At 52.3% G+C, this 24,765-nt stretch overlaps 1 protein-coding gene across 3 annotated transcripts in view; it reads right to left on the reverse strand.

Annotated features, from left to right (window-relative positions):
* Positions 1-1,976: 1,976 nt before the first annotated feature.
* Positions 1,977-24,765, reverse strand: part of CCDC13 (coiled-coil domain containing 13) — a 54,562-nt gene continuing 31,773 nt past the window's right edge. For 2 of the 3 annotated variants that reach the window (XM_032594654.1, XM_032594655.1), the window contains 8 exons: positions 22,871-23,047; positions 21,063-21,269; positions 18,492-18,631; positions 17,893-17,976; positions 15,510-15,632; positions 6,146-6,300; positions 3,156-3,270; positions 1,977-2,598 (listed from right to left, as the gene is read on the reverse strand). In XM_032594654.1, coding sequence (XP_032450545.1) covers positions 2,439-2,598; positions 3,156-3,270; positions 6,146-6,300; positions 15,510-15,632; positions 17,893-17,976; positions 18,492-18,631; positions 21,063-21,269; positions 22,871-23,047 — 1,161 coding nt within the window. In that variant the 3' untranslated portion in view covers positions 1,977-2,438. The remainder of the gene's footprint in view (positions 2,599-3,155; positions 3,271-6,145; positions 6,301-15,509; positions 15,633-17,892; positions 17,977-18,491; positions 18,632-21,062; positions 21,270-22,870; positions 23,048-24,765) is intronic. The other variant, XM_032594653.1, reaches the window with a different exon arrangement.

Consider the following 24,765-nt stretch of genomic DNA (forward strand, 5'->3'; position numbering starts at 1 on the left):
CTGATGGCAGGTGCCGCAGCACACAGCTCCGCAGCAAAGCTCTCAAGGCTGCCTGTAGAATCTGTAAATGGAGACTGTTGTCTTTATGTCCACAGGCGGCCTAAGCAAGGAGTGAGTGCCCAGACTGACCTCTGCAAGATGCCAATTAGTCAGTTGACCCCAACATGAGCAAACAAGATTTACTATGCCCGATGGCAGTCTTTTCTGGCCTCTCTCTCTCATATAAATCCTGTTTTATCTTTGTGGAATGAAATCAATCTATTGATACATGTGCCTTGTACAGAAGTGAATGGCAACCGAATAATCAGCTAAATGTCTTTGAGCTGTTCTTTGACAGCTCAATAGCCCTTGACGGAGGTTTCTAGTTCTGCCCCCATTTTACAGATGAGGACGTGGAGGTTCTGGGAGGTTAAGTAACTCGCCCAAGGCCACACAGCTGGTGAATTGGAAGAGAGATCTGCCCCAGGCACCACCCCCATTCAGACCCCGTGACTTGACGCACTTTCCTTTCTCAGATGCACCCTTGACCCAGGAAGGGCAGCAAAACCACCCTTGAGCGGTTAGAGTGTGGGTTATGCCACCCTGTGCTTCCCCGACGTGACCACTCTGTCCATCCCTGAGGAAGGGTAGTTGGTCCTCTGCCTGCTTGTCCCTCCTAGGGACTTCCCCAGGGGCTGGAACCTGCACACAGCCACTCAGACCACCCTCGGGGGCTCCCCCACGCCTGCAGGGGAAGGTGCCGATCACTTGGTCTGGTGTCCTGACTCTGCCTTGGGCCCACTCCTCACAGTCACACAACGTCCCCTCCCAGCACAGACCCTCTCAGTCCCTCCGGCGCTGCCTGGCCATTTCCCTCCACCAAGAACTGGAGGAGAGCTCTTCCTTTCCAGGGACCCTTAGGATCCCATCAGGACTGCTGCTTCATCCTGTTGGCCTTCACTTGCCGAGGAGCCTCTAGACCTGTCACTCCAGGCAGGGTCTGGGGCTTCCTGACTGTGGGGCAACACAGAGTACCTCCACGGCCCCATCCCCGAGGAAGGGCCTGAGCAGACAGGGTCCCAGGGGCCCCAGGTGGCTTCCCTTCGGGAGGAGGTATTTGCACGGCATGTGCCCCCACATCTGTGAGTCACTGTGCTAGTGACTGGTCTTCACGTGTGGGAGTGTGAGCACAAGCCCGTGTCTGGGGGTGTGAACGCCGCTCACGTATGGCTGCGTACTCCCGGGTGTAGGTATTTGTGTGCATCTGTGCCTTTGTGTGGGCCTGTGTGCACACGGGTGTGGCCAGGGGGTCTGGTCGGTGTGTGTGGCTGTGGATGGCTTTCCTTAGGGCCACCCCTCCCCATGGCTGTAAGTGCAGTGAAGCAGGGAGTGACCCTGTGACAGTTCCAGAGGGACCTGGGGGCTCTCCTGCCGCAGCCCTCCCAGCGCTCCCCTGTGTGGTCGTGAGGGAGGAACACCATGCCTTTGCCTGGGCTCGCTGCCTCGGAATCCTCCTGCCTGGAGCTCCTGCCCAGCTCCGCACCTGCCCTCCACCACCAGCATCCACTAGAGGCAGCCTTTTTGGAAGCAAACGGAGGCGACCCCCGGAGCAGCTGGCTGAGGGTGGGCACTCCCGTCCTGGCTAATTGCTCAACTGGAGGGTTAAATGTTAGCCCAGCTTCTTTCTATCAGCCTCAGTTTCTTCATCTGCAAAATAGGGTTACTATTAACCTATTAACCCTACAAAATAGGGTAACCCAACAAATCCTTGGGTTACTAAAGGACTAGATGGGGTCAGGTTTCCACAATAGATGCTCACTCACTAGGACCTGCGGCGACTATGAAAATAATCATTATTATTACAAGTCTGAGGGTCTGCATCTAAGGAAGACCCCTGAAGAGCGGGCTGACAAAGTGGCTGGGAGCACATGTCCCCAAGGCTGCAAAGGTTGGGGGTGGCCACGGATGGAGCCATGGAGGGGAGAATGGGGGGGATATGCCCTGGTGAGGGGGGGTGGGGTGGGTGGGGCTGGTTGGCCTGAGGGACGCTCCCAGCTGGAGCACGAAGGGCTCGCCTGTGCATATGGAGCCATGTGGGCAGACAGGGACTCCCAGCTAGGTCCTAGGACAAGGGTGGTGAGCACCTGCCCAGGGGACCGCCGTCTGTTCACAGCCGGCTTGTGTCCAAGAGCTCACGCCGGTGCTGAGCAGGCAGCTGGGCCTCCTCCCCTGCCGTATCCGCGCCTGTCCAGGGTCTCCGGCAGGGCTCAGCCAGGGTTTTTCCTTTGCCCTCCTGGTCTGAGATGTTGGCTTTGGTCACCCTCGGGGAACCTCTTCTGGGAGAAGGGGCTGAGCTGGTTGCCCCAGGTTGGCTGCTAGAGCAGATGGAGTCGACAGAGCCTCCTCCTCTCAGAGCCCAAGGCTGCCTCGTCCAGCCAGGCTGACACTGAGCCACCGTCCTAGTGCTTGTCCGCCTTCTGCTGCCGCAGGGCCTGCAGGAAGACCCCTTTCACCTGGCCCAGGGTCTCGTGGTACACACGGAAGTCCTCCTCCTTGCCACGCAGGGCGCTGCCCAGGGCGGCCTTCAGCATCTCATTCTCCTCCGCCTGGATGGCCAGCCTGGGCCACATGAAGAAAGGGCTTAGCGTGGCCGTGCGGGCATACATGGGGGTGCGTGCATGTGTAAAGGGCGCTGGGAACAGGGCTGCTGGCATGGTTGTTCTTTAGGCTCAGGGTTCTCCTGGACCCGTCCCCTCCTCCCACAGACCCTTGGGGGAATACCATGTGGGATTGTTCTCTGGGCCCACCCACAGCCCTGGGCCTGGCACCCAGTATCCCCCCGAATGTTGGCTGCCTCAAGGAGGAGGACTACTTTGTAAAGGTCCTCCCCATCCTTCTTTGAATACCATGGTCTCTGACCCTGAAAAGTTTGAGTGAGAAAAGAGGGTTTAGCAACCCACACTTGGTAAAACTTCTCTTGGGACTTTGAGGTCATCAGGGATATGGCTGGGTCTCTCTGCCCTCTGATTGCCAGTTGCTGAATCGCAGGCCCAGAACCCAGGCAGGCCGACCTCGGGGCAGACAGAAGTCAAAGGGGGAGGGACACGATCCTTCCGCCCATCGAAGCACCTCCACCCAGACAATGCCACCCTCAGGAAGGTGGGGCAAGAGAGCACCTGGTGGTCAGCTCCTCCATCTGTGATTCCACGGGCACGTTGGAGAGCTGGGTGAAGGAGGGGTCCTTCCTTTCACTCCCGTTCGGGTTGTGCCTGGTGTTGGAGGTGGGCAGACCTGTGGGGCAGTGGCAGCCACCTTCTGTGATGACGCCATGGCCCTGTGTAAATGCTCTCCTTCTCCCCTCCTTCCCCACCTCCACTGCCTATTTCCTGCTTTTCCATTTGCTGAAACATACTTCCTCCAAGATGAAGGACAAGGCATAGCATAACATATAAGTTGTCAAATCACTATGTTGGACACCTGAAACTAACATTGTGTGTCAACTATACCTCAATTTAAAAAAAAAAAAAAGGGTTTGGGGCGCCTGGGTGGCGCAGTTGGTTAAGCGTCCGACTTCAGCCAGGTCACGATCTCACGGTCTGTGAGTTCGAGCCCCGCGTCAGGCTCTGGGCTGATGGCTCGGAGCCTGGAGCCTGTTTCCGATTCTGTGTCTCCCTCTTTCTCTGCCCCTCCCCCGTTCATGCTCTGTCTCTGTCTGTCCCAAAAATAAATAAAAACGTTGAAAGAAAAAAAAAAAATTAAAAAAAAATAATAAATAAAAAAAAAAAGGGTTTTTTAAGATGCAGCACGAGGGCTGCCTCCCTCTAGAAGCCCTCCTGATGCCTGCTCTGCGTTCCCTTGGACTCAGGCTGTGCTGTCTGCTACGGCCCTGATTCTGCTTGCCTTGTACCAGGGTGGTTCCTCTCGTTATTGTCTCCAACTTTGCACTTCACAAGTTTCTGGAAGGCAGCTGGGACTGAGATCTGCCCTGCACACTGAGCCTGAGTCTAGACCATCACTGCCTCTGATGCCCTCACACCACTGGACCCCCCACCTCCAGAGCCAACCCTGACTAGCAGCTCCCTACATACCTACAGGGGATCCAGTGTGGCCAGGGCCAGAGGCCACAGAATGCTCAGAAAAGGAAATCAAAGCCAATTGGTAGGGAATTTGGGCACAATCACAGCATCAGAAAACCAGTGCTGAAAAGGCCCTCAGAGGCGGTGTGGTTCTCAGGGATAGTGTGGCCCAGGGAAAATCGCCTGGAGTCAGTAGACTTGGCTTTCACCCCCTTGCTGTGTGGCCTCAGGTAAACCATCAACCTCTCTGAGCTGGTTTTCTCATCTGTAAAATGAGGATGATAGTTCTTGCCTCTAGAGCTTTGTGAGGCTGGGTGAACTCACATTTATACCTCAGGACCTATGTGATCCGACCACCTCTTTAGTACCTTGTCACTTCTTTGACCTTGCCTCATATTCCCCTCCCCTCTGGCCGGCTGTACTCCGGCCTCACTTGCTGTTCCTTCAAGCCTCCAGCTAAGCTCTCGCACAGTGCCCTTGCACTTGTCTTCCCTCGGGTATCTGTATGCTCATCCCCCGTCCCTGCCATTGTCTCTGCTCAGATGTCAAGTCTTCCGTGAGGTCTTCTCTAGCCCCCTGGTTTCCCTGATGGAAACCAGCCGCTCTCAGCACCTCCAATCACCTCCTCTGACTTAGCCTGTCTTTTAGTGGCTTGTTTGGTTATTATCCATCTTCCCCACTGGAGTGGAACTGCTGTGGAGGGACCACATTCCAGAATCAGGTCTCCTCATTCTACAGATGGGGTGGTGCTCTGCCCATGTCACAGGCCAGCAGGTGGCAAAGGCCACACGAACACTTTTTCTCAGGCAGCTGCCCCTTGCTATTTGGGCAGAACCAAAACGGTTTCTCCTGCCGTGGCTTAGCACCCCCTGGTTAGGTTACTCAGGAGGTAAGCCCAAAGCCTAGAAATACCACCTCCCTAGAGGACCTGTTCCTGAGGGCCCAGGAGAGTCAGCAGGGTAAGTTACAGGGACCTTCCCCAGCCTGGATTCTCAGCAGCTCCTGGAAGGCCCCTTGAGTCCTGGGCCCTGCTGGTTGGAGAAAGGAGAAGGGTACAACTCCTGCTTTGTGCCTCACTTGTGGCACATCCTTCTGAAATGTTCTCATCTCATCTGGGCTGGGGACAAAGGTCTGAGTGTCCTTGCTAGGGGACGGCTGGGGGATGTAGTGGAGTGTTGAGAGACAGGGCAATGGGGGTAGCACCTCACTCCAGAGCCTGTAGGAGGTTGGGATGGCGACGTCAGAGGGAGGCAGGCCTAGCCCCTCCACACTAACGATTCTTCCTTCTTTGGCTTCTGGTTCTGGCATCCCGCACCCCCATCTGGCCAGAGCCTCACAAGATGCCGATGCTGCTGGTTCAGGGACGGCACCTTGAGAACGACTGGGTTACGGCGCTAGATCTTTTCGTTTAGGACAACAAAACCTCCCTGTGCAGCTAGGTGTGGTCAGGGGGTGAAGGCAGGAGTGACACGAGCAAACTTAGGACCATGCCCTTAAAAGGTAAGGAGCAGGACGTCCCTTCCCTCCTGCCCTTCGTGCTGCTGGTGGGGAGGCCGAAGCGGCCACCTTAGACCATGGAAGCTGCATGTTGAGCATGACGGCACACAAGACAGAGAAGCCTGGTCCCCACGCCTGCGGAGAAGCCACTCCATCCCTGCTTATGCTCTACTGCTGTAGCAAGCAGAGAGGGATTCTTCTCCCGGTCAGCCACTGCTGCTGTTCAGGCCTCCTCAGCAGGCCAACTTTGCCTCCTGACCAACTCTAAACAAAGTCAGCTGGGGACAGAGGGTTAAGGGCTGGGGTGGGGGTGACAGGCAGTGGTGGTGGTAGCTGAGAGCGTTTAGCAGAGGCCCTGCCACTTTTATGAGGGCTCACAGCCACGTGGGCCGATGGCCTTCTGGGGCTCCTGGCTCTGAAGAGGAGGCCTGGGGAAGAAGACGCCCAGCAGCAGGGGCAGGCCGAGCTCCGCCCCGATGGAGGCCTCCGCTCCCCCATGCTTCTGGACGGGGCTGAAGTGGTTGCCGCTGGCGGGCTCTCCCGTTAACGGCAAGGCCACCCCCTGCGGCTGGGGGCCCTGGGCCAGCCCCTACCTGCTTTGCTCCTGGCGGCTGCTCTCTGACAGACTGACGTCCTCCCAGGCTCCAGGCGCATCTTCTCCAGGTGTTGCTCCAGCACCACGGTGCGTTGCCGTTCTTCCTGCAGCTTCTTCTCTGATTCCAGAAGCTTGCTGTTGCTCTCCTCCACCCTGGTGATGAGACAGGAGGGGCTGCCGTCCATCCGCCGGGGGCAGGCAGGGGCAGCCCCCGCCCCACCTGCTCTGGCCCTCAGAGAGGCAGGCGCATCGTGCCCTGGCGGTGCTGTGACCGGTTCTTTATTTTTACCGCAGGAACCGAGGAACGTGCGTTTGAAAACCATATAGTTCTCTCCAAGGCTCAAAATGAAAAGCTCGCCAGCCTCTCGCACTCCTGCCCACTCCCGTTTCCGGCTCTCCAGAAGCAATCACTTAGAACACTTTTAGCTGTTTCTCTGAATATTTACTGCCATGTTTCTACAGATGCCCACGCTGCTATTTTTAAGGTTTCAATATAATCTTTCAATTTCCTGTCGTGCAACATGAGAATTTAGTTTTATTTTGGCCTTCTCCCCTTACCAAACAGAATTACCCCTCCGCTTCCCAGTGTAGTTACATTACCATTTCCCAGCTGAATTAATAGTAGGTGGCGTATTAGTTTTCCATTGCTGCTGTAACAAATTACCACAAACTTAGCAGCTTAAAGCAACACACACTTATCACCTCACAGTTCTGTAAGCCAGAGGTCCGGCAGGCTCTGTTGGTTTCTCTGCTCCAGGTTCTGGTGTTGCCTGACCTGGGTTCTTACCTGGAGGTTCTGGGGGGAAAATCCACTTCCAGGCTCATTCAGTTATTGAAGGGATTCAGTTCCAATGGAAGGACTGAGGTCCCTGTTTCCCATTGGCTGTCGGATGGGTGATTTTCATGTTTCAGAGGCCACTTGGGCCTCTCCATCTTCAAAGCCAACCAGACACCCCTTAGCATGCTGTGACTCTCTCTGACTTCTTCCACGGCATCTCTCTCTCTGACCCCAGCTGGAGAAATTTCTCTGCTTTTAAGGGCTCAAGTGATTAGATTGGGCCCACCTGGTAATCCAGGATAATCTTCCTATTTTAGGGCCCATAACTGTAATTGCATCTGCAAAGTCCCTTTTGCACATATCATAAAGTAGTCCCAGGCACAACAGCAGCAAGCAAAGGGCATAGGGGACAAAATCCTGTCTACCACAGGTTACATTAGAGCGATTATTTAGACATGTGGCACGGTAATGATCACGTTTTCTTATTTAATTTTTTGCTTTCCTTGGGGTTAGTGATTGCTTTCTGTTTATTATTTATTGTTATTACTCATTGTTATGTTCTGTATGTCTATCCTGAGTTCTTGGGACTTGAAGATATTGCTATTCGGCCATTGCACCTGAAGGATTTGTTTAATCCGCTGGGGCTGGGCCTAAGGTCTTTCCTGAGTCTAGGTATGGCATTCCAGACTTTTGTGATATGATGATATGAAAGGCTCAGCTAGAAGGCCAGCACTCCTGAAATTTAGCCAAAGCAAAGGGTTGTATACACATATGCAAATCGGAGTGGAGGCCTGGAAATTTACAGTGTTGGAGGAAGTGGTAAGAGTCAAGAAGGAGCAGAATGGTGACAGTTATGAACAGTATACAACTGCTAACACAAAACTTTACAATAACACAGTTATACAGCTACTAACATGACTTGTTCAAGCATGTTCCTTGAGACTTAATTTGCAAGAGCAAAAAAATTAAAAAAAAAATAACCTATAGGCCCATCAACAGGGGGAATACAGAACAAGTGGCAAATATTCATACCACGGAATGTGACGGAATATGACAGATTGTCCTGTTCAACACAGTGCAGCCTCATGTCCACATGTAGCTGTTTTAAGTTGAAATTAGTGAAGATGAAACAAAAAATTCAGTTCTTCAGTCACACTAGCCACATTTCAAGTGATCAGAGCCACATGTGGCTAACGGCCGCTGCATTGGACAGCCGAGCTGCAGAACACCTCCGGCATCAGAGAAAGTTCTAACGGACAGCACTGCTCCGGCAACAAGAAAGAAGGAGGCAGAGCTACGTGTATAAACACGGATCTCCAGACTGTAGGACTGGTGAAGAAAAAAACAAGTGCCACAAGAATATATACAATATAATGCCATTTATGTAAATAAAGGATAAATAAATCATAGTGGATTCGCGCAGTAAAAAAACTCCTTAACCATAAAAAGGATGTGTGCTGATATGAAGAGGATGTCTGAGATTTATTACTGAGTGAAATAAGTAGCAGAAGATTATGCATAATATATGACCTAATTAAAAAATTTATAACAGATTAAAAATTTAAAACCAAATAGATACCAGTGCTAACGAAATTCAGCCAGTGAGCTGAAAGCAGGGGTCTGCAGCAGTCACTGACTGTCGTCCGTGGGTGAGGGGCCTTCATTTTCCTGCCGTGTATTTCAGTAATGTTTGCATTTTGTTTAGGTTCGTGATAGGGGAAATAAGAAACTAACAGCCAACACCATATAAATGGTAAAGCACTTTATGAAGTCTGACAACGTTTAGGAATGATCGAACTTTTGGTTTCTCCTCCCAAAATGTGCCATCCTCGAGGAATCTTGATAAATGTCACCACCGCCCATAGAGGTGCTTGGCCTAAATACCTGAGCGTCATTCTTGCCTTCTCTCTCTTCCTCACTGCTCTCTGCTTCCAATTTATCAGCAGGCTCCACAGCTTTTCTTCTAAACACACACAAAAGCTCAGATCCTTCTCATTCCTCCACCTGCGGCCTGGTCTGGGGCTGCTCCTTCTCCGGCCTCTGCAGGTTTCACTTTCTACTCGACACTTCTCACTGGTATTCTGAGCATTCTCTTTTGACTAGTCTGCATTCTCACCGATTTGTTCTTCTTTAATCATTTACTGGGCTAATTCAGCTAGATTCTTGTTTGCCATGGCTTTCTAACAGCTCCCTAACATCGTGGGCATCAACCTCATGACGTGCCAGATTTTTTGTTAATTTGCCTTTTTACTTTGTAATTGATTTTCATTATATTTTAAGAGTCTGACCAAAGTGACCCAATGGCAGTGTAAAGTGAACAATGTTAAGTAAGGCAAGTCATTAGTGAATGTTTTCATGTTAAAAATTTTGCTTTCGGGGCGCCTGGGTGGCGCAGTCGGTTAAGCGTCCGACTTCAGCCAGGTCACGATCTCGCGGTCCGTGAGTTCGAGCCCCGCGTCGGGCTCTGGGCTGATGGCTCAGAGCCTGGAGCCTGTTTCCGATTCTGTGTCTCCCTCTCTCTCTGCCCCTCCCCCGTTCATGCTCTGTCTCTCTCTGTCCCAAAAAAATAAATAAAAAAAACGTTGAAAAAAAATTTTGCTTTCGTGAGGACTTTAAATGTGGGGATGCTCAGATGAGGAGGTCCCCATGCCCAGGAACTAATTTAATATAAATGAAATAATACCTTTATGGAGACAAATGTATGTAATATTACATATTACATACATAATGCTATATACATAATTCATAAAAAGCTCTTTACAGATGTAAAGAAAAAACATAAACAACTCTTTTTAAAAATGTGCAATAGTATGAATATATATTTAACAGAAAAGAACATGTGAAAGGCTGGAAACATGTGAAAAATATGCTCATCCCCACTTTTAGTTATAGCAAAGGAGCTAAAAACAACCATGAGATAATAGTGTTCCTTAATTAGCTTGGCAAAAACATTATGCACTGATAAAACTTTGTAGACGTGACGCTATGGGGAAATGGTGGATAGTTCACATCATTGGTGGGAATGTAAATGAATTCATTTTAAAATGGTGATCTGCCATTATTTGTAAACATCTAAATGTACACATTCTATGACCCAATGATTCCACATTTAGAAACCTAACAGTGGTATACTCGTAACAAAAATGTAAAGATGTGTTTAGTGTGAGTCCATCTTTTAATAAAAATGTATGTGCATATATGTGCACATATGTATACACATATATTTGCATATACATTGTTGGATGTGCAAAGAAAACATTTTAGAAGTTCTGACAGTTCTTTTCTATGAGAAATGGGGAGTGGCAGGTTGGAAAAGGAGGCTTTTTACAATAAGTAAGTATATGTTTGTAATAGAAAACTAATAAAACTTCCAATCACATAAAGCAAGGATTTAAAAAAATATTTATTTATTTTGAGAGAGAGACAGCATGAGCAGGGGAAGGGCAGAGAAAGAGAGGGAGGGAGAGAATCCCAAGCATGCTCTGCACTCGGTGTGGAGCCTGACTCGGGACGGGATCATGACCTGAGCCAAGATCGAGTCCGATGCTTAACCGACTGAGCTACCCAGGGACCGCATAAAGCAGGGTGTTTTGAGGCCAATGTTGAGTGTAGAAGCTGTAAACGTGGGCTCCTATAAGGCAGCAAGCTGCAAGGAAGCTCCCTGTATAATTCTGGAAGCCTCAAAAGAATCCCTTGTTTGCAATAAGAGACTTAGACAAAATCCATCTGTAAGCTGGGGAAGTGGTAAGGAAGCTTGCAATCTACTGGGTCTTAAATGTGTTGGTGGGGAAGCACCGATCATGAGAAAATTGAAACACAAGGCCAGCACTTCAGGTGCTCAGGAAATCCTAAACCAATAAAGTACCACTCAGAGACCACTGACACCCCCAAAGCTCCACAGAATCAAAAGCAGAACCATTCTGTAGGAGCACTTTCATAACCCAAGAATTCCCACAAGAAGGAAAAAACAATAGCATCGAAGAAAAGCTTACAGAAACAACACAAAAATACAAAACACATAGAGAAATAATTCACTGTGAGGGGGAGGTAACAGACGTTACTTAGGGTCCCAAGAAGTAATGAAGATGATAGAGTAACTTTCAAGGGATGAAGTAGGTTTCATATTATTACAAGGAGAAAAGCAAGAAATCTTAATGAAAGAACAAATAATATAAGAAAGAGAACAGGAGGGGTGCATGGCTGAGTCAGTGGGTTGAGCATCCAACTCCTGATTTCAGCTTGGGTCATGATCTTGTGGTTCATGAGTTTGAGCCCCACGCCAGGCTTTGAGCTGACAGTGTGGAGTCTGCTTGGGATTCTCTCTCTCCCTCTTTCTCTCTCTCTCTCTCTCTCTCTCTCTCTCTCTGCCCCTCTCCCTGTTCACTCTCTCTCAAAATAAATAAACATTAAAAAAAAAGAAAGAGAACAGGGGGTTTTACACAAAAAAAGAGCTGCTAGAAATGAAAATTATAATTATTAAAATAGGTTTCACGGCAAATGAAGTGTAGCTGAAGAGGTTTAATGAGATGGAATGCAGATTTGAAGAAACTATGCAGTTATCAGCCCAAAATATTGAGAAACTTTAACAGTTGCAGAGGAAAGAAGGTCTAACATAGGCTGACTAGACATTTTATTTTATTTTACTTTTAAAGTTCATTTATTTTGAGGGAGAGAGCAAGTGAGCATATGCAAGCAGGGGAGGGGCCGAGAGAGGGGGAGAAAGAGAATCCTGAATCCCAAGCAGGGTCTGTGCTCAGCAGGGAGCCTGACGCAGGGCTCGATCTCACCGAACCCTGAGATCAGACCTGAGCTGAAATCAAGAGTCAGTTGCTCAACCCACTGAGCCACCCAGGCTTCCCGATGAGGCATTTTAGATGAAAGGAACTGAAACAATGGGGAGAGGCAACACGTGGAGTGAGTCCTTGGCAATGTATAGACTGAAGTCCTCAGAAAGAAAAGGCACACCAGTTCCTAAGTAGGAAAAATAAAGCGAAATACAATACCTAGACACATCACAGGGAGACTTCAAAATACCAAAGACAAAGAGAATATCTGAAAAGACTTCTAGAGAGAAAGGACATAACTAGGAAGGAACCACAATCAAACTGATAGCAGATTTCTTTTTGGCAACAATGGATGTTCAATGACAATGGGCTTTCATGGCCTCCAGCTACCAAGAATTCTATGCCTAGGGAAATTGTCCTTCAAGAGAAAGGCAGAATAAAGATTCCAAAGTAAATAAAGACACAGGGAGTTTACCATCCACGTAGTCTTATTGGACTAAAGGACGCATTTTGGTAAGAAGGAAACTGAACCCAGAGGGGAGATTGAGATGCGAGAAGGAACAGTGAAGGAAGACATTTTTAAATACGTTGGCCGAAGTAAAGGGATATTGACTAATTTTTTAAAAGGTGAATTTGGAGGGTTAATTTTGGAGGATTTTGTAAAAAGAATGTGCTGTAATAGACAAATATTAGAGTCCAGTAACATGGAAGACACAAAAAGGGGAATCAGAATTAAACATTCTCAACTATTCGAGGTGCCTGGCTGGCTCAGTCAGGAGAGCAAACGACTCTTGATTTCAGGATTGTGAATTTGAGCAGAGATTTGCTCTGCGTTGGGGGTAGAGATTACTAAAACAAAACAAAGCAAAACTTTAAATGTATCCTATTGCTCTAAGGGATAATAAAGAATTCTACTGACTTTAGACTTGCTGAAACTCTATGTTAAAAGAGTACAGGTGACCACTAAAATAGAAGATAGAATATATAACTTCCAAACTTGTATAGAAGAGAGGGAAATAAAACCTGACCCAGCCAATATAAAGGAGGAGAACGGAGAAAAAGGAGCAAAGAAAAATCATGGCAAATAGAAACTATTAATTTAGCTGATCAAAATATTCCCAAATATTGTAAAAATTAAAATGGGTTAAAATCACATCCTCAAACACAAATTCACAGATTGAAGTTAAAAACAAAGTAGGGGCGCCTGGGTGGCGCAGTCGGTTAAGCGTCCGACTTCAGCCAGGTCACGATCTCGCGGTCCGGGAGTTCGAGCCCCGCGTCAGGCTCTGGGCTGATGGCTCAGAGCCTGGAGCCTGTTTCCGATTCTGTGTCTCCCTCTCTCTCTGCCCCTCCCCCGTTCATGCTCTGTCTCTCTCTGTCTTAAAAATAAATAAACGTTGGAAAAAAAAATTTAAAAAAAAAACAAAAAAAAAAAAACAAAGCCAACTATATGCTTTTCAAAAGGAGACAAATTTAGTGACTTCTGTCATGGCAGACTAAGCCGACTAGCCCCTCCTATTGTGTAAACAGCTAGAAAAATGGCTAAAACGTATGAAACATACTGTTTTCAGACACTGGACAGCAGGTCAAGAGACACAGAACACTGGACACAGGATTTGAGAGAAGGGAAACAGATGACCAGCTCTATTTTTATCTTCAGTCTACCTGCACCAGGTGAGGGGGTGAGGGGATCCCAAGCAGAGCACAGCGGTTTCTCCAGGATGCGGACACAAGACTGGGGAATTGCAGGGGGCCTGAGGCAGCTAGAAGTGATAGGGCGTGTATGAGAGGGGGAAACTCTGCCTCCCCGCACGCCCCCCGCAAGACCAGAACAGACTCTCCAGATAAAGAAAGGAATAGAACTGGGGATCTCAGAGAAAGGCAGGTCCTGTACTTTGGGGTGAGAAATCCAAATAAGTTTGGAGGGGATACGAATGCAGAGGGAGCTTGGGCCCTGTTTCCTAGTTACAGCCCAGGGAGACAGCAATGCCCGAGAGTAGAAATGGCCACGTGTCTTGGCTAACAGGCCTGAGAGAGCCACAGAGAGCTCCCTCACACCCTAAAATGACATAAAGCCGCAGAGTGAACCCAAAAAAGGTCAGGGGTATCAGCTGAGAGAAAAACACATGTGCATGACTCTGAGAGTGAGTGCCTCCTTAAATTTTGTGCTCTGGGTACCTTGCTCACTTCACCCTAATCCCAGCTCTGCATGGAGAGAGGCCTGACAGATGAAATACCACACGGAAAGAGAGGCCAGTAAAGGGAACCGAGGCACCTCTGTCTACCTTCCAGCTGGACAAGGTCATATGAGTGATCCTGGCTGGCGTTATGTGGAACAGAATTACCTAGGTAACCCACAGAGCCACGAGAAAGAATAAACCATTGTGTGCGAAGCCACAAACTTTGGAATGGTTTGTTACACAGCAATACATAACTAAGTCACTTTTGTTCACAAAATCCCCCAAATTCAGGTGAAGCTCGAGAGAAATGGGAGAGAAATCCTAAATTGAGTATGTTTCTTCCATTTGATAGACTAGAGACTTGTGCTATCCATTATATTTCAATTACAGAAGAGAAATTAATGTGACTTTTCTCTTATACCTGAGTATATCTGAAATTCGTATCTTCTCTATGTACTACATGAAAACAATTATAGCTAGTCACTTCTCACTACTTCGGGAATGGCCATTCATCGACCACTTCCCAGCACCGCTCACTCCTTCTTTGGTATGGTACTCGATTTTTCCCTGTGGCAAACTGCCCCCCCTCCATTCTGTGAGCACCTGGAGGTCCTTCTAGTCAAGGTGCCTGGCCTGTGTTTAGGGATGGACATGAGAGCAACCCAGGCCATCTAGACCTCCTCTCCCACAACCCGCTGGCAATAAGAACTGGAAGCCGCTGGGCCTGTGTTGTTCCAGTGCCCCAGGAGAGACCACCCAAGGGGTCCTGCGACCAAGATTCCCCAACCAAGATTTCCAAGCCCCTCCTTGGGCTCCTCTCCTGCCCTGCCCCTTAAAATCTACCCACACCTTCCAAAAATCTGCCTTTCCCTTAACTTACCAGAAGTGGTTTCTACTGCCTGTCACCAAAGAGCCCTGGCTGCCTGCCCTGTTGGGGTAAGAAGTCCATGCTATCCTTTATATTTTCCACTGTGGAGGTCACATGGTTGGGCCATGTGTTGGCCTGAGTACCTGCAATTCTTGCCAAAAGGGTCACTTGAGCAAGGAGCACTGATTTATCTGAATGGAAGTCTGTCGACAACCCCTTGGAGAAAACTATACCTCCTGGTCCACTGCCTTGGGTGACATGCTTCCTTCCTCCCCAGAGAAGTTTCAGCTCCCATCTATGAGCGGCTCTCTTGCTCTCTGTAATTCAGACATCAGTCTAGCCTCTGTCTTGCCACCAAATTTCCCAGTGGTGCCAAGTACGGTGCCATGTTCGTCAGAGATTTCAATAATTTGTGGATTCATTTGACTGATTTACCTACTCCAGAGAGCCTCTCCCCTGAGACTCCCACCACATGTCCACATGCACATAGCAGTCCCACTGGATACACATAGGACAGGACAAACCACAAGAATGACAATAGGGCCCCAAAGCTGTGAAGCACTTAGTTGAGCACACAAGTGATGACTGGGAATGCCCTAGACCAACATTGTGGGAGCCAAACTCTCGAGGAAGGTGGGCCCAGTCACAGATGAGGCCTGGCCCCTGTCCAAGAAAGATGCCCTTGTGTCAGGCCGTCCACACCCCCATCCACATAGGCCCATGACAGCATGTCCCTGGGCGCCATGTGTTACCGTTTCTGTAGGACAGTGACAAACTCGGTGAGCCGGTCGCGCTCCACCTCAGCAGCCTGCCAGAGGGCCTTGAACTCTGTCACTTGTGCCTGCCAGCCCTTTTGTTCTGGGGAGTCCGAGAACCTGGGGACCAGGGTGGGTACAGAGGGCAGAAGTCATTTGAGGGGCTATCTGAAGACACACACTTACCTCTGATGGTAGGAGGGACTGGAAGAACATTCAGGGATCCTCAGAGATAGCCACAGAGAAGGAAGCCAACCCCATCCGTCCTGGCCCTGATGGTCTTCCTCCTCCAGCTCCTTCTCAGCCCACTATTCCTGTACCTGCTGAAGTCTCTAGACCTCACTTAGCTGGCTGCACAGCCAGATCTCACTAAGGCTAGAGCTGCATCAGTATCTCTGTCCATCCAGTCCCTGGAGGGGCCTGGAATTAGGCTGGCTGCTATGGAATTTGGCCCTTGGGGGCCTGGGGTGTCCTGGGCACCTGTGTGGCCAGTGGTCTGGCTACCATGCCCAGCCTCCATCTCCCTATCAGCCTGTCCCGGCCCTCCTGCATCTCCTGGCTTGGCCTCAAGCCCAGCCCTCTTTGTGACTTGGTCAGTTTTCTTCAGTGCTGATCTAGCCCGTCACTGCTCCCCTCCTGGCCACTGGGCCTGCCTACTAGCCCCTCACCTGCTGGCTGGAGCCCAGATGGAAGGTGAACTCTGCCCGCAGCCCAACCCCCCAGAGCCCACTTGTGAGTCCCAAGCTGCTCTCTGCTTTGCCCTCATCTTTCCCCCCGAGGCCCTGGTGATCCTCCGTTTGCTTTTCTAGCAACGCAGGACACATGGAGAGCTGGGCTGGGCGGGGTGCGGGCCCAGGGGCTAACTTGTTCTGTGATCTCGGGCAGGTCTCTTACCCTGTCTGGGCCTGGGTCCTCCCTCTGAAAGTTGAGGGGCTCGGATGAGATGGGCCCTGAGGACTGTAGACTCCTCCGTGTTCTGACTCCTAAATGTACTTTAAGGCTTTGCTGCTCAAACTATATAGCCGCTGAATCAGTGCCTGTGGATCCAGACCTGCCAAGTCAAAACCTGCATCTAACCTGGCAAATGCCCAGCTGACCTGTGTGCACACTGCAGTCCAGAAAGCTCTGGTCAAAGCCACCTCCATGATTTTCTTGTGAGGGGGTGTGTGTAGGAGGGAGCTGCAGGAGAAAGGGGACTGACCCCTCCCCCCTGCCCTCCTCCCAGATACCCCATCACGGTCACCACGCCAGCCCCGATAGACACGTTCCTCGTCCTGTCACTGTGGGAAGAGGTCTGTGTGCTCCATGAGGGTAGGGCCTGCACGTGGTTGAGTTCAGTAAATATTTGTGTAACGTGCAAGAAATAAGTTTGAGAGTCAGCAGTCTGGACAGCTGAGGAGCACGTCTGCTCCTGCTTCCCCGTGGAGCGCAAAGGTGACGGCCACACAGGCCTGGAAGGGATCTTGAGGGCCGTCTTGTCCCTCTTCCCACTCCCGCTACTGTGACTAAAACCTCAGAGAGACGGAGCCTGTCCATTCTCCCTGTGGCCCCAGGAGGCCTCCCACACTTGGAAGTAGTCATCTTGTCACTCAGAGTAGCCCACTCTCCCCCAAGTGCCCTTGTGACCCCAGGCTGATGGGTGGGGCCGCTGCAGGGCTGGCCTTGGCCCATGGTCCCTTGTGCTGCCAAAAGTCAGGCTAGAAGTGTCTCAGGCGCTACTTAGGAAACAGCATCTCAGAGAGGAGGAAAGCCCGGAGCCATAGAGCAAGTCATATGTGGACTAGGGCCACTCAGAGGCCTGGCCCGGAACCCGAGCTGACCTGCCTAAGGGGCGGAGATGGGGGCTGACGCCAGGAGCATGGCTCCAGTGGACAGTGGGCAGGGCTCACGACAGGGCTCAGAGGCAGGACAAAGCTACCATTTGTCTGCGAGCTGGCAGGAAAACAAAGGAGCCATTTAAGTACTAGGCTTGATTCTAACAACAAAGAGGGGCCAGAGAGCTGAGGGGATATCAGTGACTTAAAGTGGTAACCCGTATGACATGAAATTCTCGCCCTAGAGACTGAGTCTCAGTGGGGAAGAGAAGACAAGGAGAGGAGCTGGGCTCCAGGCCCTGGAAGTCCCTGTGTTAACTCTGTGGTAGCAGGAAGGGACACTGAACTGCAAGCCAGAGGCCAAGACTCAAGTTCCGAAGCCACCTGCTCTACCACCTTGGTTAAGGCACTGGGCCTCCCTGACCCTCCATGTCTTTGTATAAACTTGGTAGAGTCCTTTGACTTGGCATGGCCTCAGTTTCCCCTCCTTATGATGGGATGGCAGAACTGGCCGACCAATCAAGGATGGGAAGGACTGTGAGGGCTCTGAGATCCTGGGTTCATACCTGGCTGAGGCCCCATGAGGACTGGGCAGAGAAGGCCACGTGAGAGCAGATTCCACCAGCGTGTGGCCCAGGCTGGTCACCGAGCTGTGTGAAGGCAAAAGGGGCTCATCACCATGGGAAGGCCGGCTGGGCCCCACCTGGGAGGAGAGCAGGGGCCGGCCGGGATCCGGGGAGCCCGAGGAGGTGGCTGGTGCTGGTCCTCACAGCAAGCCTGGCGGGGCAGTCCTGTGGATTTGCTGCCCTTCTTCCCAGAAATCTTGCTTGCTCAAGACGAGACAGAACCAGGAGACATCATAGCCTTGAGCAATCCAACACAGGTCTGTTTGAGAATCCTAGAAGCAGGTGCGTTTCAAGGCCAGATCAGAGAGGATATTACAGGGAGCTGCAACCAGATGTTCTCGCAGGAATAATACCTGGAGCCTAACCGGCTCCTCCCTGCAGACGCAGGGCTAATGGAATAGGAGAGGCCCGCAGACTGGAAGGACAACGGATGGCACAGTCATCTCAGAACTGCACCCGTGGCTTCCCAGCAGAGGCAGCCTTTTTTCTGAATAATTAATATTCACTTACCAACCCCTCTATCCCACTTTTTTTCTTACCGAGAAGATCCAAGCCTGCCAACGTGATCACCTGCTGAGGCCGGGGACTTCGTCTGGCCCGGGTCCTCCAGGAACTTAGCGTAAGCAGGGTTGACCTCAGGCCCACCGGACCCCTCGCCCACTCCTTTATTCCGAAGATACTGCAAGGAACAGACATGGGTTCGACGCTCAGCGCTTTGGCTCAGAAGCCTGGAGAAGGCAGGAGGGGGGCCTTGGCTTGAGTTCGGGGCTTTTAGGGGATATGAAAGAGGCTTCTTTTCAGGAGAGAAAAGGGAGGCTGTTTGGCGAAGGCACTCGTTGCATGATAATGACATCTAATAATGCCTCTCTTCAGAAAGGGAGCTACATGGAGCGAGGTGGTGACCGGGCCAGGAAGCTGTTCTACATTCAGGTCCCAAAGGGAAGTGCGTGGCCTTTGATTCAGGCCAGATCGCAGGCTGACGTCTTTGAGTGGGCCCACCTCTCTGAGCAGCCCCACCCACACAGGGTGAATGCCACGTGTGACCTGAGGCTGGCTGCCTTTGTCAGCTGGAGACGCTTGGACTTTCCAGACACCTGGGGCCATAGAGGGTGGCAGGGCCACAGCAAGGGCCAGAAGTCTGGGAGGGAGGCTGGGCTTCCCGGGCCCCCTTTCCCCCTGGCACCTCGGGCTTCTGGATAGCTGGTGAGGCCAGAAGAAGGAGCACTGGAGGACCCCCAGCAGGAGGTCAGGCCATCAGGGGTGGATAGTTGGGGGTGAGTCCCAGACAACCTGGCACGTCCCCCAGTCCTGCCCATCCTGAGATGTGTGCACCAACTTCTCTTGTGGCTCCCAATTAGCCGATGACCTCTGAGGTAAGAATTGGTTCTGTGTTGTGTGCCTGGAGGCGGGACAGTGGTGGAGTGAAAATACTGGAATGTTCTCACATGCTCCTTGAGACTTCACTTCCCACTGGGAAGCAGGGTGAGGACTGAAAGGCAATGCCCCCACTCACGGCCACACATACTCTGTCCCTAGGCCTTGGTCAACCCTGGGCTCCCTGCCTTCACCCTCAGGGGCTGCAACATTTTCTACCACAGCCACTTCTGAGGTCCCAGGCCACCCTGGCCTCTGCGGATGGACGGCTGTGAGACAAACCACCAAGCCCAGGCAACACCACACTGAGGCTGGGGCTGAGGGGCTCGTGGGCTCCCACGCTTTTGATTGGACCTGGATCCCTGGGAACGAAAGGCAGGGCTGCTCTGTGACATGCCTTTGGCTGTCCCAGTCACCCTGGCTGTGAGGCTTCTCTGCCACGGGGAGACTTGTGTGCCTGTCATGGAATCCTTTTCCCCAGAGGCCACCGATTCCCCTCTCCTCTGAGCACCACCACCACAGGAACGAGTCACAGACAGTCCACGGTTCCACGGTGCCTGACCCCTAGCAGCCCAGGCTGTGCCAGCAAGGCACCCACCAAGGTACAACTCTAAGGAACCCCCTCATTAGACAAGCATTAAGCGCTTTTCAGCACACTGGGGGCTCAGTCTTGTGCCAGGCAAGGAGGCACCATGGTGTGTGCCCCCTCAGGAGGAGTTTAGAGGGGGAAACAGGAAGATGATCACATAGGGTGACAAAGGTTTGGCCTGGGGGTGCCCGGGGAGTTGGGAGAGTGCCCAGGAAGGGCATGGAACACAGAATGTGGGCCTTGGGGCTCCCTGGAGAGGCTCATGACTGGGTAGGGCCTAAAGGCCGGGGACCACTGAACAGGCAGTGGTAGTGGGGGAGGGAAGGGAAGGCATATGCTTCAGGCATGTGCACAAGCCTGGAATGGGGACAAAGCAGGGCCACGTAAGGAGCTAAATGGTGGCCACGTGGCCAGAGTGTGGGGGAAGGGAAGGGTGAAGAGAAGATTCAGGGGGTGCCTGGGTGGCTCAGTCTGTTAAGCGTCAGACTTCGGCTCAGGTCATGATCTCACGGTCCGCGAGTTCGAGCCCCACGTCAGGCTCTGTGCTGACAGCTCAGAGTCTGGAACGTGCTTTGGATTCTGTGTCTCCCTCTCTCTGCCCCTCCCCTGCTCATCCTCTGTGTCTTTCTCTCTCTCAAAAATAAATAAACATTAAAAAATTTTTTTTTTAAAAGAGAAGATGCAGGAGGGGGGTAGCAGCAATAGCTGCTTATCACGTGGGGCCTCGCAAGTTGGATGGAGAGTGGCTTCCTTTCTGCCATCCTGCTGCCTGGAATGGGAATGTAAAGCCTGGCACTGTAGCCGCCATCCTGGATCATGAGGGTGAAGGCCACAGGTGGGGAGGGGGAGGGGGGGCTGGGAGGAGCCTGGACCTTGGAGGATCGAGTGAGGCCAAGGGGGACGCGGAGCCCCAGACAGGTTTTATGCAGAGAAGGGAGACCATCAGAGGAAGGAGAGGAAAGGTGTGTGGGGATGGGTGGGAAGCCAGAGGGAAGCAGCGGGCCAAAGTGGAGCCAGGTAGGGCATGGCGAGGCCTGAGGAAAGGCAGGTGGAAAGTGGCAGTTGCTGAGCTTTCTCTGGATGGTGGATGGACTTGCCAGGGCTTGGAAATGGATGGCGGGCCGAGGCAGGCCAGCGCCCTACTCACCTGCACGCCCAGTTGCCCGATCTCCAGCTCCAGCTGCTGCACCTTGGCCTCCCTCTCGGCCACCATGGCCCGCAGCTGGGCAACAAGGCTGCTGCTCTGCTGAGCCTCACTGTTGACCTGCTGGTTCAGGAGGAGCTGGGATGCCCGTGTCTTTTCCTCCTGCAGACTCAGGCTGCCCAGGATCTCCTGCAGCTGCTTCAGCTGGTCCTGGTGGGGGCCAAGCAGGAGGGAAGATGACAGACGGGGTTAGCCATGACCCCTGGGCAAGGCAGGCAGGGAAGACCGCCCCCCACCCCCATCCATTCCCTGCTCCTGCAGGAACCTGATAGTGGGATGCTCCCTGTTCCCTTAAGAAGCAGGAAAGGCACCTTCCTTGCCTGCCTTCAGCGGGGCTCAACCAGGCAGGTGGGAACCATGGCCTTTTCCTGTCCTCAACTTCCTTCTCTGAGATTGGGCCAAGGACATCCAAGGGGCTCTCAGGACAACAGAAAGCAGCTTGGAGGGTGGCCCCTCAGCCAGTGTGGGAGATACCTGGGTAAAAAGAAACCCTATCCCCCTGCTGGGAGATGGCCTTGAAGGTAGTACCTGCACCCCTCGCCAGGGATCCCTCAGCACCTGACCAAGGCCCCGTCCCCTGCAGAGGCTCCCAGGAGACTACTGGGGTGGGGGCTTCACCCGAAGGCCATCAGAAAGGACAGGTCAGTGATTGGGAATGGGGAAAGGGGCCGCTGTCCTCAACTCAGAGTGGAGGAAACTCAGGCCCAGAGAGCCCAAGGGCACACTGCTCTGAACGGCAGGGCTGGGGCTTGTCTGCAGCTTTCCTCATGCCATCTGCAGTAACATATGGTGGCACACAGGGACCTCAGAGGACATCCAGCTCTACACCTTATTTAAAAACTGGGAGCTGAGGCTCAGAGAGGAGGTGCAACTGACCCAGGGTCACACAGCAAAGTGTCCATAGATGCGGGCCTAGAGCTCAGGTCTTCTGTGCTCCACCTACCACCCCACCTGGTGAAGTTATTATGGACGAGGGTGGTGCCTAAGCAGCCCCTGTGCCCCCACGCACCCCGGCCAAGCCAGGCATGACCACCTCAGGGGCCTGGGGCACAACTTGGGAGCCAAGAGACCAAAACCTCTGGGTGCCTCGGTCCCAGAGAGAAAAGACCAGGCTAGAATCAGGAAAGCAGTGCGGACTTGCTAATCAAGGAAGGCTTTATGGTCAGACCAACCTGGTTTGCACTCAGGCGTATAGTCCCGGAAGACTTTGCTAACTGGAATCTTAGTTTCCCCGTGTGGGAAATGGGATTATAAGCTACGACCCTAGGGGCTGACTTGGCGGCCCACCATTATGAACCACGTGTACCCCGGGTGCCCAGAAGGGGAGGGGCTCTACGCTGCCACATGGATAAGAGTTTCTTGGCCTCCCGCTCAGTTGCCCCTCCCATTCCTCGTTGAAAAAACCACCCAGGGTGTAATATGCCATCTCCTTCCTCCCTGTCCATGTCTCCTTCTTTGGGCTCCACAGCTCCAGCGGCTGGGGCCGGCTCAGACACCACAGCCCGCACCAGCACCGTGCAAAACGACCTGTCCACATGCTCCGGCAGCCTCTGTTGCTCCTGTCTCCGGGGCGTGGCTTTGGGGCTGGGACCCACGTGGGGGCGATGGGCTTCTGGGTTACGCAGGTGGCATTCTGGGGCAAGAGAGGGCTCACTCTGGCTGCGGCTGGGCCATGGGTTTCTGGGCAGGGTGGGGGCCGTGTTTGAGGGACCTGGCCTGGCTCTCGCCGGGCCCGAGAGGCTGGGCCGTACCATGAGGGCGTCGATGAGCTCATCGTCATGCCTGCCCTTCTCCACCAGGGTCCCCATCTGACTCCTCAGCGTCTTCACTTCGCTTGATAGCACCTTGTTCCGGGACCTCATGCCCTCAAACTTCTTTTTCAGTTCTTCAAGCTCTCTCTGGAGGCCATCCCGCTCCCCCACAAGTTTCTGTAATCAGGAAGTACAGTCATGAGCAGTGGGGCTGAATGGGACCTCGGCCACATCTGGTCCCTGGCTCTCGCTCACAGGTGAGGCCCAGAGCCGGTGCCCTGGCCCCCAGCCCTCGCCTCTCGGAGGTGTCAGGTGGGCCCAGAGCCTCCTGCCCTTGCCCTGGTGCGTGACAGATGTCACTAGTGGGTGACAGCACTCCTCCGTCAGCCCCAGAACACAGGTGTCCAGGCAGCTGCCCTGGCTCTGCCTGGGTCAGACAGGAGAGGAAACACTCGCCAGCTCTGGCTGTGTCTTCCAGAGAGCCTGGCCGCCCCCGCCTCTCACTCCCTGCTTGAGCTGAGGAAAGAGAAAAGCCATGCTTTAGTGAACAGCACCAAGCCCAGGGTTCAAACTGAAGTGGCTTCACCCCACCGAGAGCTGGATGAGTAGGTGCCGCCCCACTGCATTGCCCCACTGCTCCGCGTGTGACCGACCGTAGGCCTGGACTGCGCCCCGCTCGCATGAGCTACAAAGTGACAACTCAAGTGCTGCCCACGCCTTTGGAGTTTTCCCCCCCATCCCCTCCCCTCCCCCACTCCCCTCCCCTCCCCTCCCATCCCCTCCCCTCCCCTCTCAAACATTCCCTGCGGGCCTACTATGTATTTAATATTACTATAGGTGCTGAGGATACAGCAGAGAACAAAACAAAGTCTTTCTCCCGAAGGAGCTAACATCCTAGCTGGGGAGACAGATGTCAAATGGTGACGGAGTGCTTATTGAAAAGTGGGGAAGGGAAGAGGTGGGGGGCAGGGAGACAATGGCATGGTCCAGGAAGGCCTCTCTGAAAAGGTGGCGTCTGAGCAGAGACTAGAGGAAATGAGGGTAAGAGCAAAGGCCCCGGGGCAGAACATGTGTGACTAGAGCACAGCGAGTGAGGGGACAGAGTCCAGATTAGATAAACCGTCAGGAGTCGAGATTGTGACACTGAGGAGGGTTTGGGCATTAGGTGGCATAATCTGCTTTGGTCTTGAGGGTTAATTATCACTGGGAAGGTGTTTTCAGATCCCTGTGGACGTGATTTACAGAAATGACAAATAGTAGGAGATGATGGGCCTCAGATCTTTGCAAGGAGGCAGCCACTGTTCACCTGTTGCTCTGCTGCCTCACCTCTAGCGGGCATCTGGCAGAGGAAGTGCACACGGGGAACAGATTCCTTCTACCCGCATCGTGGCTTGTGATTGGTTCAACAACTACAACATACTCTGCTCTGGGTGAATGTGTAAGTCTGAGCTAGGTGTACCTCCAACCCAACATTTTCAAATCTCAGCTCCCCATCTCCCTTGAATCTCCTCCCTGTCTCCTCTACCCGCCTGTGACACTCACTGGAAGTCCTTCATGACCCTTCTGCTTCCCACCCCCCATCCCGTCACTGAGCCCTGTGAAGTCGACCCTCAAACATTGCAGGTGTCTGGCCTTTGGCTATAGTCTTACTGCCTTGGCTCAGGTCCTCAGTCATGTCTCAAGTGGATTATTGCTTCTGCCTCCCATACCTCCTCCAACCTAGCCCCCTATACCTGACCACGTGACCTTCCCCAAATGCATAGCAATCTGCGTCCCTCCACAACTGAAAACCCTCTGGTGGTTTTCCACCTCCTTCAAGACAAAAGCCTAACCCCCCGGCCGGCACACAAGGTCCAGGAGGACCTGGCCCTGCCTGCTTCTCCAGTCCCACTGTT

Source organism: Lynx canadensis, chromosome C2 (assembly GCF_007474595.2).
Source record: "Lynx canadensis isolate LIC74 chromosome C2, mLynCan4.pri.v2, whole genome shotgun sequence".
Lineage (NCBI taxonomy): Eukaryota > Metazoa > Chordata > Mammalia > Carnivora > Felidae > Lynx > Lynx canadensis.